Source organism: Lytechinus variegatus, chromosome 1 (genome assembly GCF_018143015.1).
Source record: "Lytechinus variegatus isolate NC3 chromosome 1, Lvar_3.0, whole genome shotgun sequence".
NCBI classification, from domain to species: Eukaryota; Metazoa; Echinodermata; class Echinoidea; order Temnopleuroida; family Toxopneustidae; genus Lytechinus; species Lytechinus variegatus.
The window spans coordinates 69,697,219-69,709,222 of record NC_054740.1 but is presented as its reverse complement, the minus strand read 5'-3'; the positions used below and the strand labels follow the sequence as shown (position 1 = coordinate 69,709,222).

The 12,004-nt window shown below is 36.8% G+C and overlaps 1 protein-coding gene across 1 annotated transcript in view; it reads left to right on the top strand.

The window, feature by feature from the left end:
- Window positions 1-12,004, top strand: part of LOC121421311 (protein unc-45 homolog B-like) — a 53,634-nt gene that overhangs the window by 21,315 nt on the left and 20,315 nt on the right. Inside the window, exon 16 of the mRNA XM_041615993.1 lies at window positions 783-900. Coding sequence (XP_041471927.1) covers window positions 783-900 — 118 coding nt within the window. The remainder of the gene's footprint in view (window positions 1-782; window positions 901-12,004) is intronic.

Genomic DNA, 12,004 nt, shown 5'->3' with positions numbered 1-12,004 from the left:
TGAAGCTATTGTTTTGTCACAATGAAATTGCATTGCATATTAGTTGGAGGTGTGGTAAAGGAGCGTTAATTTATTGAATTCAAATGCACTTGCTTTATATGATAGCGCATCTTTACTTTATTCCAGAGATTTCTTTTTTTTTTAAATGACAATACTCAGGAGCCATTCTCATGATTTACAGAATTGCCATAAATGAAGATTACTATTAACAATTTTTTTTTGTTCATTACTTTACATGTATGTTTAGCTTTGTGGGGGTATCTAAATAATAGTATTGTATGACCAATTTTCGTGGGATGTGTAGAATTATTTTTACTCGCTGAGGAACAATATTTCTTCGCATCTCACTCAAGGCCATCCAATATTCCCTAAATAGTAATTGACAATGCTGTTCCAGAGTATTTTTCTACACAGTGACTCTTATTCCACTTTAAAAAAAATTGAAGAATATGTAACTCATAATTATGTGGGGGGGGGGGTAGTTAAATTGACCCCCACACTTGGTGTATGACATTCTAATACCGGGGGCATTTCATAAAAGGAATGGTCGGATGTTTTATCCAAAAAAAGTCCAAGAAAATTTTGCCTTTTAGCCAGTCAAAACCCAAGAAAATTGTCAGATTCTGACAACTCGGTACATGACAAATGTTGATCCTTGCCCTAATACTAACACTCCCATGGCTTAATATATAGTTGGTGAAATAAGCCAGGTTGAATTCTTTTGCATTTCAAGTGCTTACCCATGCATGTTTATCACATCTTATATGGTTTTCTTAACACAGGACCAGAATAATCAAGGAAACTGGTTTCTCCCAGATTGAGAATTACATGTTAGAAGAACATGATATGATCAAGAAGGCAGCTACAGAGTGCATGTGCAACCTCGTCCTCAATGAAGCTGTAAGTCATTTTCTTATCCCATTGCTTATCAAACAATCTGTTTTTATTTTGTTTGGTTGTGTGTTTTTATTTCTGCATTTACATGCATCACATAGATGTATACAAGATAACATACATGTACAAAGGTAATATATAGTTGTCATATAAAGCATTCAAAATGAATGTAAAAAATATCAACAAAATGCATTTTTCATTAAAACAGGTTGGCAAGTTTAAGGAAGCAGAAGACCGCCATCATGAGGGATTAAGCTTGATAATGATGGTAGTCTTGTAAAAAGCTTTAAATAGCTTGGCTGCTGCAATACTGTCAATAACTTGTTTGTTTGAAATATTCCTTTAAGTTTATAACTCTTCATGCGTTACGTTCGCATTATTGCACATCCGTAGGCGTGTTTCGTTCGCATTTTTGCACAACCACACATTTCCCATAGACGTCCCCTGTCCCATTGTTTTTCGAACAATTGCATGCCCCGGAGCGTGCCTAGCTACAATGTATAGCCTGCCGTTTGTGTTTACCGTACATGTGTACTGATCGATCGATCGCGCGTGCGACATTAGTTTAGCGTTCGACGGATTATCGCAGTTTACAAATTACAGAATCCTTGAGTTTTCCTTGAAAATTAGTATAGAGATCAGCGGTAACCCCCAAAAAATCAATACATCCTGATCACAGCCAGGAAGTTCATTGAAAAAGGAGAGGAGAAAATCAATAAAACCCTCCTCACAAACAATACCATGGCCAGGTTTATTGTTAGGAGTCTGTGACTCATGGCACGAATGTGAATGAGACCCTTTCAATGGAGTACAGTACCTTGACCAGGCAAAAATTTACTCTCTTTTATTTTCCACTATATATGGGCTATTTTTATCAGATTATCATGATTTTGGTATCAATACAAAGCTTATGTAATGAACAGTCCAAGTGGATAAATAAAAATCATGCCACTAACACAAGAACCAAAGTAAAAGGGGGGCTAAATTTTGTTGGAAGTATTAGGAGAAAGCATTTAGAAAATGTAATTTACTATACATTTTTCCATAATTTATCCAATAAATGTATATACGATAAGAAAGCCCAGGAAACACTCTACAAGTTTGCTACACAACATTTTCTTTCAAAATGATCAGATAAAAAGTTATGGCACTCTAAATTACAGAGTGTATTATACTGCGTGGAGGGATCACTGCTAAAATAATGCAACACACAGGGGGTTTACAGGTGAATGCATGAAGAGTTAAGTATGTTAGTATTGCATTGGTTCAGTGAGGTTGTTATTCATGCATGTGAGCTTTAACTGAAAAATTGATAAATTGTTTATCGTGTGAGAGCCTCTTTTGAGTTTTATCTTGTATGAATGTACATATGTTCTGACAATGTTACAGTGTGGATGATATGAAATTAAAAGATGTTTCAATTGATGTATTTTTTTATTTCGCGTGATCACATGTTTTGCATGAATGGGTATGCAATCAAACTGAAAAAAGTGATACATGGTCCCAACTACATGTGCACATGTCCTAATCCTACCGTTATTGTATATGCAAAGGCAGAGATACTTTGCAAATAAAGTCAAACTAGTGTATTACAGGAGCAAATTTCAAAGCTTTATTATATTTTTACATAAACTCGTTCTTTTTAAAGTGAAATACCAATTCTTGGAACCATAAGTTTAATCATATTGTGAATCAAGCTTCTTTATTTCATTTTTGTATTCATGTCAACCAGATTGAAATCATGGCAATGATAGGGGAATAAAAAAGAAATGATTTTAGCAATAGAAATCAAACATGAATTTTCCTGAAGTACTTTTTGGGGGCCATGAGATGGCTGACTGTGCTCAAATGCCCTTCTACTTCCAAATATGTATTTGATGTAGTTTACTTTGTTCTATGCAAGTAGCAATACGTAGCAACAAAATGAGGCTTTTCAGCAGCAGTAGAATTAAAGACTCACTGCTTTCCCAATTATTCACTTCATACCTAGGTACAAAATTAGCAGTATAGAATGCTAGACCTGCTGCTTCCCTAATATGTGTCTCATTTTCATATAGATTTATTTGTGAAAGCAGCGAACGACCTATTTATACGTGGTTTGTTGGCAGCATGAGGACTGCACGTACATGTATATTTGTACATTGAGTGTTTGTCTTCGTTACCGCCTTGCAGTGAAGCAGTGAGCGTATGGGCAAGTACAGCAGCAAAATAAAATTTTTGCTTCAGTTCTTTTCAACATGTGGAAGATTGCTCTACTAGGATAGAAAACCTTGTGGTTTTCTTTCCGAGGGAAATTCCCTTATCCTTCAGACTCAAGAATAATGTAGTTATACTGAGATGCAAGTTGTTGTATTCGAATAGATTGTTTTAATAGTTAAAAACTTGAATTTAGTGAAAAACTTGCTAGAAATCAGGCTACCAACAAATTACCAGTATGATTCTTAGATTTACTGCAAGACTCTTATCTGTTTGGAATCAAAGAAAATGGCCACCCAAGTGTATGCATGAAAGAATGAAAAATATGTGCCAAATTCTTATACATGTACATTTATGAAATGAGTTGTTGTCGAGAAATTAACTAAATTAAGTGTGGGATCTTTTACCAAATAATAGAAATAAACTGTCCCACATTTTGTTCATATACTGTGATACGCACAATGTGGAGGAACCAATGATGATTATTATTATTTCTTTTGTTGTTAGTTATTATTGTTGCTGTTGCTTTTATTATTGTGATAATTATAACTAAAATATTATACCATCGGCATCATTGTTGTTCCGCCCACCAGAGGTGAAGGCGAGACTTAGGGATCAAAATGTCGTCCGTCCATCATCTGTCGTCCGTCACAAACCTATAATGACACATAACTCCACAACCGCAAGTCACTTTCCAACCAAACTTGGATGGTGGATGGACTTGGGGGACCTGCATGTTATGCTGCAGTCTGAGGTCACATGGTAAGGTCAAAGGTCATTTTCAGGTCAACGTTAAAGTTTACATGCAAGGCTCTCTTATGACACCTAACTCCACAACCGTAAGTCACTTTTCAACCAAACTTGGATGGTAGATGGACTTGGGGGACCTGCATGTTATGCTGCAGTCGGAGGTCACATGGTAAGGTCAAAGGTCATTTTCAGGTTAACGTTAAAGTTTACATGCAAGACTCTTAACTCCGCAACCTTAAGTCGCTTTTCAACCAAACTTGGATGGTAGATGGACTTAGGGGACCTGCATGTTATGCTGCAGTCGGAGGTCACATGATAAGGTCAAAGGTCATTTTCAGGTCAACGTTAAAGGTTACATGCAAGACTCTCTTATGACACCTAACTCCGCAACCGTATGTCACTTTTCAACCAAACTTGGATGGTAGATGGACTTGGGGGACCTGCATGTAATGCTGCAGTCGGAGGTCACATGATAAGGTCAAAGGTCATTTTCAGGTTAACGTTAAAGTTTACATGCAAGACTCTTAACTCCGCAACCGTAAGTCGCTTTTCAACCAAACTTGGATGGTAGATGGAATTGGGGGACCTGCATGTTATGCTGCAGTCGGACGTCACATGATAAGGTCAAAGATCATTTTCAGGTCATCGTTAAGTTTACATGCAAGACTCTTATGACACCTAACTCCACAACCGTAAGTTACTTTTCAACAATACTTGGATGGTAGATGTACTTAGGCGACCTGCATGTTACGCTGCAGTTGGAGGTCACATGGTAAGGTCAAAGGTCATTTTCAATTTAACATTTAAGTTTACGTGCAAGGCTCTAATGACAAGTGTTATTCCATCCCAGTCAATTCACAATGAAGTTTCTATATAACTCTCTTGCGTGCCCTCACAAATCATGATATTTCTGGTTATTTTCATTAGTGGGCGAGACACAAAATTGCTTTTGCCTTGTTATTATAATTATTGTAGTTTGGCCGATGGCAAAAGGATACTTTTCTACAACAGCATTTCTATATATGCCACTGCTGTGTCTTCCTCCGCATCCTCTGCCACATTCTCCTCTGCATTAGATTCTAATGTGTAAGGAATATTATAATAGTAATATTCCGCTATTATATAGAGCTTATTACCATTGGAACAATGTGTCTAAGTGCTTTACAGATTACCCGTCATCAGATTCAATCAGTTATACCCGCACACATTGTTCACACATCCTCCACTTCCTGGGGTGTATTCCAATCAGTCGACGTTGAGGCGCTCAAAGTACTGGACAACTACAATAACTTTCACATCCTACCGGGTACCCATTTAGCACCTGGGTCAAGAGTGGCAAAGTGTGGATTAACCCCCCCAAATTGCACAGATGACGACGTCATTGTAAAATGGGCTGAATGATCGATATCAAACAACTAATCGAATGACAAGGATCTATCGAGGTGTCATATAATGAGAAATGAACATAAGGGAGCTGTAGTTGGAATTGAAAGGCAAGATAGGGGTAGATGAGACAAATGAGTAATCTTTCCTGAGATTAGGTCAAGTCCTTTAAATGACTAAAATCATATGAGATATAATGGCTGGGTGCAGAATATTAAATGAGATAAGGAGTCTCAATGCTCTTGGCAACTTGAGTGACTATCATTAGGAGAGCCATAAAATACTTGGGGGAAATAAACGTTCAGATTCTGCTTTATATTCAAGCATTTCTTCTACCTCTCTGCTGTTACTCGTGCCCTAACTTTAAAGCGTGCTGCCAATTTATACTTAGCGCTCTGCTCACTTTGTTACTGTGATGCTGTTGCTTTTAAATAGAGTCACCATTAAACAGAGACATGAAGTCTTATTCTCAATTGGTCTACTGTAATCAACATAAAAAATGCTCTTCACCTCATGTACAATATATGATTGCGCATTCATTTATTTTACGGATAAGCACCACACAAAATTAGGCTTATTCATGAATATTAACATTAAATTATGTGTAGATCAAATTGGTCATTATACCAAATGGTTGGGTTTATAGATGAAACATATCTTTAGACTAAATAGAGTTTATACTAGAATGGTCCATAGACCAACTAGAACGGTCAATTTCCAACCCACCTACAGCTTGAAAAGAAACTGGAGAATATTTATCCCAGGAGCGGCTTATTGGCCCCAAATGATCAATTACACCCCCAACACTTATTGGGGCTTCAGACTTACCAACTAGCTATTTAGCAATGACTTTATGTAAATTACTGACTAAGAGATGAACATTTCCCTGAATTGTTTTGTATACCATGACAACGCGATACCTGACACATTTGAAAAATGCATCATGTTTGTCTTCATTCCAGGATGTGTACCAAGATTTCTGAGCATTGGCCATAACAGGAAGTACACCTGTATAGTTCATTCTTCAATACTCCGGATCCCCTTATTCATTGATATTAATATGCAGTTACCATGGAAATAGGATACTCTTATAATAATTATGCCCTGTTCATCCTTACTCAAGAACATATCACCTTATTTCCATTATGTAGTATTCATTGATTTTCAAGTCCCATGTAGATCCCACCAGGCATAGACCACTGACACATTTTGGAAACTCTATGCCAAAATGCGTAGTTACCAAAATGTGTTCTATCTAGTGACAGCACATTTCGGTAATTTTTGGTAATTTATTGTACCAAAATGTGCTTCCTTAAAAAAATGATATCAACTATCTTCAATACTTCATTTTATCTAAAGTATTGGTGCCTTCATTAAGAAAAAATTATGTGTCAAAATGTAATCTGAGGCTAATTTTTTTTCTGATAATGGCAAGAATTTGTCTCAATAAGGATAATGTAGCAATTTGGTTTCATAAAATATTGCAGTAAAAGATTTGACGAGGGATCATCTTTACGCTTTACAGGTACATTCTGGATAAGTGGCTTATCCAGAATGTACCTGTCTTCAAGGTTTGAGAACTGTGTGACACAGTTCTTGCATGTTTAATATTGTTTGTGTGATCTGTTGAAAGACTGTACAAATCATGAGGGCAGCAGGTCATTGTCCTCATGAGGGCCCAAATTGACCGTCTTTTTTAGAGTTGCCCCAAGATTTGCAGCAAACAGTAGTCCAGAATATTCAGAAAAACAACATTTTACATATATATATAATATTTCACATTTATTGCATAATTGCTGGTTGTGTAAATAGAAGTAACCTTTCAAAATGAAAAAAAATAGACCTAAAAATACAGCAATCACCCTAATTATGTAGAAAAATAGCCCTTAAACCTACCTTAAAAACATTCATGTGAATGATGGTATGCTTATTTCCGGGGTCTTTGTTGATCCACTTTTCAAAAGTGGGAGGATGAGTGATTTCCTGAACTTCAGTTATTTCCTCTTTTGAACAAGCAGAACAAATGAATTGTTATCATTTTTTTTTAATCAGTGTTATTGTCTGTTCTTCCCACACTTTGAGTTGGATATTTCCTTTCTCTGATGGTCTCCCCCCCCCCCTGAGGTCTCCATAATTTGACGGAAAGCTTTTGTTTGCACTTGATTGCATGACTGATATCTCCCAGTGATTACCTTGGTGATTGTTTTTAGGCCTTGGGAGTAAAACCTGTACCATCGAAGGTTTCGATCAGTTTAACCAACGATTGGCAACAGAATACTACTTTAAGTTTATACAGTATAATTGAATGTTCACCAGAAAGATGTTGATTACCATACTGATTTGACATTCGATTATCAAGACAAAGTGCAAGGTAGCAAATGAAATTTAGGCTAAAATTTAATCAATTGCAGACATTGTAACTATTTCCAAGACATGACGATGATGGGTGTGTCTATGACTGTATATCATTCAGCTTCGTGGATGTGCATGTCGATAAGGGGCTGTACTGCGATACTCGGACCGAGTCAGCTTGGTCATTATGTGTGACCAGCAGTAGGTCATGTAATTAGGTCAATTTTTTTGGCAATCTCTGATAATCCAGGAATCTCAATTTGAACCATTCATTTGTTTACCATGACAAATAATCAAATAGCAAAAACAGCATTCGTCCCAGGCCTAATCAATTTTACAGTCAAGGGCATAAATAAACTGAATGACCAATCCATGTGTTTCATGATACAGGTGCAACTACATACATTCATTATCATGAGAGGCATGTGGATTGACTGATTTTTTCCAAAGACATACAAGATGCATGAAACATGAGCTGCCAGAAAGGAAATCAAAATCCTCGTAAGAAATATTTAACTGAATGATGAATCCCAAGAAAAGGGGAGAACAAGGATTAATTAGGAGAAATATGCGAGATCTCAGAACTTTATCACTTTGGTCAAGAAACATTGATTATTGCATGGTATTGAGTACACTTTGGTTGAACAACTTTACATCATCCGATATTCTGATTGCATACCATTGAGGAAGTTGAGGGCGTATGCAATGCAAAATATTATCATGGAGTTGTGTTTTTGTTCCATGGAAAGTAAGAAAGTTTGAAATATCCAAAGATCTCAAACTTTGGTGTCAATTCTGGACAGATTAAAGTAACTTGTCCTACTGATAGATTATTGATGAAGACAACAAAAAAATCTTAAAGAGATGAAATCCAAAAGCAACCAGTGACTGGATTGACGTGACACAGATGTTTTACTAGGTTTCAATCCTCATGAAATGTTCTCCCAAGGAACCTAATCTGTTTTATACAATCATCTATTTTCTCATTTCCTACAAATATTTTGAGTTAATTGCATCCATTCGAAAGATATTTTTAATATCCTTTTCCTTTAGGCAAGGTTTGTTATATTTCCTTTGTCTTCATTTCATGGCTATTCAAAACTTTATCAATCTAATTTAAAACAAGGATGTTTAAATGATTTTCACCAATTAAATACTGAAATGTTAAATACTCATATAACACTGGATAATTCCGGTATCCAGATAGAATTCAATAATAATTCATAATTCAGGTACTGGAAGTGGAAATTTCCTCAATCAAATCTTTCATTCCCAGCAGAGTTCAACACAAATTTTTATTTCATTTTGTTTCTTGCAGTGAGTAAAGACTCATTTGATGACATATCAATATCAAACTTTATCCAAGTATGCATATGGAAGTGGCAATATTAAACCAGACAAATTTTGGGGTCGTGAGGTCAAAGGTCACAGAGGTCATTTTTGTCTCACCTGCATAGCAGAGTGAGACCATAGGCGCCACTTTTGTAATGGTGGCGTCAACATCAAATCTTAACCAAAGGTTAAGTTTTTGAAATGACATGTAAATTCTCAAGCTCCCGGCAGAACCCCCCCCCCCAAAAAAAAGTTATAGTCTATACTACGCTTAGGGCTTTGCAATTTTTAGGGGGTTAATTTCCTAATGGTGACGATCTTTCAGGTGTTTCTCTCTTTTATTTGGTTTTACTTTTTGTCTCGCCCACCAGAGGTGAAGGCGAGACTTACGGATCCAATTGTTGTCTGTCACAAACCTTATGACACATAACTCTGCAACCGTAAGTCATTTTTCAACCAAACTTTGATGGTAGATGGACTTAGGGGACTTGCATGTAATGCTGCAGTCGGAGGTCACATGGTAAGGTCAAAGGTCACTTTCAGGTAAACGTTAAAGTTTACATGCAAGACTCTCTTATGACACCTACATTGTAACTCCGCAAGTCACTTTTCACCCAAACAAGGATTGTAGGTGTAGTTAGGATACCTGCATGTCATGCTGCTGTTGGAGCTCATATGGTAAGGTCAAAGGTCACTTTCAGCTCAATGTTAAAGTTTACATGTAACACTCTTATGACTCATAACTCTGCTACCTTAAGTCACTTTTCAACCAAACTTGGATGGTAGATCACTTTGGGGACCTGCATGTTATGCTGCAGTCAACATCACATCTTAACCAAAGGTTAAGTTTTTTAAATGACATTGGAAATTCTCAAGCTCCCAGCGGAACCCCCCCCCCCCCCCACCACAAAGTCTTGAACCACGCTTAGTTTTTAGGGGGTTGATTTCCCAATGGTGACGATCTTTCTGAACTGAACCTTTGTCATTCGGAGTATCTAGAGAGCTGAAAATTGGGTGTGATAAAGGGGGCCATCACAGCGGTACATCCCTGTACCACCAATATAGGAGAGTCCCCCCTCCCCCCCAGACATAGGGCCGTGCTTAAAATGTGAAACTGAAATAATAAGTTATGTTCAAATCTGAAGTCCATGCCTTGGGTATTTTCATTGATACAAATAAAATACATTTCATTTGAGAAACTTGTTTTCCACTGTACTTGAATTGAAGCTGTAAACAGTGTTTATCTAGGGAATATGAAAGCAAATATCCTCACCAAAGCAATCATTATCCTCTTGCGGAACATCACTTAACCCCGATAGATAAGAACCGGAAGGTCTTTTAATTGGTATTGGACGCCCAGATCCCTTGCCTCTCATCTTCGCACTGTCTTTACAATGTATATGCCTCGGTAGAAAACACAGCCACAGGGTGATTGGATTTATGGGAGAAGAATCATTCCAAAGAGGAGTGATTTCCCCCCGCAGTAAATATTTAATGAAATCCCAGAGATGAATTAGCTCTTTGTCTCTAAGGTGCGCTCATATCTAGCAAAGAGGGCGCTTGAAGGGGAGACTAGATGTTTGACCTTGTCTTGTCTCATAGTCCTTCTTCGTTCCAGGTGGGTGTTTCATAAAGCTGTTTGTAAGTTACAAGCGACTTTAAGAGCGACTGGTGATCCGATCTTGTGGTTGCTTATCATATGTTCCAAAATGTCACTGGTGTTGGTTAAGCTCGTGAAAGGATCACCAGTCTTTCATGATCATCACTAATAACTTAGAAACAAACTTATGAATCACCCACCCGGTCTACATAATTCACCAGGCCCGATTTTCACAAAACAAATTTGAATTAAAAAAAGCATACCAAATTTTCCTTGAAGAAAAGTCATGGTTTTTTAATATCAAATGATATCTTAACATGCACATTTGAGTGCATTTTTGCCTTGCCATTGCTAAATGTTCTCACAATTAGTTAGAAAATGTAATGTGAGTCTGATGAACATTTACAAAATTTGATCTTGCACATTCAATAAATTTTTTTTTTAAATTCACAAATTAGACTTTACAGTATAGTAGGTTGTGAATAGAAATTTAATTTTGGATAGTTTTTTAAGTTGTGATCTAAAAGCAATGAAACAATAAAATGCATTTCTTGTTTATAAATATGGTCTTAACACGGATTATTGAGCATCTAAATCATTTTAAAGAGAAAAGGAAATTATTCAATAGCCTCTCTTTGTTTAATTAACAAAAAAAAATTGATAAGTACCCAACATTAAATGAATTAGATGCTTTTAATATAGGGATCTTTTGCATGAAGAATTCACTAGACCAGTCATTCGCACCTTTCTCAGGCCTGCCAACTGTGCCGATTTTTCTAGACAGTCCTGATTTTTAAGTTTTTAATAACCCCAAAAGTAAAACGGACATGTCGATTCCATAAGTTTTTAGAGGGTGGGGGATATTCAAGTAAATCTTATTTTACTATTTTTGTTTCAGCTTTAAAGGTAAATGCCAGTTTTGGTAACGATCAGGGTGACCAGACGTCCCGTATTTCCCGGGATCGTCCCGTATTTTGCTCCTCTTTCCCGGCGTCCCGACAAACCCTTCCGGGATGCCTATTTGTCCCGTATTTCAGAATATTGAACAAAATATAGTTAATATATCTACATGTAAAAGTGTAGAATTTTCATCAATTAACCAACAGATGGTGAAGCAGAGGCAACAGTAAAATTGATAACTGTCAACTCTTGCAAGTTCTGTGGTGATTTTCTTGCTAACCCGATACATTGCAAACAAACTGGCCTCCTGCATGTGTGTGGCAGGCTACTACATGTAGCTCGGCATATAGGATCGGAGCAGATTCTCAATGGTGCAAATAATCTCACAGTCGTGATAAACAGGTTTTACACAAAAATAATCACAAAATCAGAGGGAAATTTGTATAATTATATTTTGGATTTTCAGATAACTGATTTGGTGATGTAATTGGAGGAACAAGTTTTCATATTAGATCTAATTGTTTCCGCTTTCGTTTTGAGTCTTGTTGTATTTTGTGATTGGTGCGAACTTGTAAATGGGATGGGAGAGACGGAAGG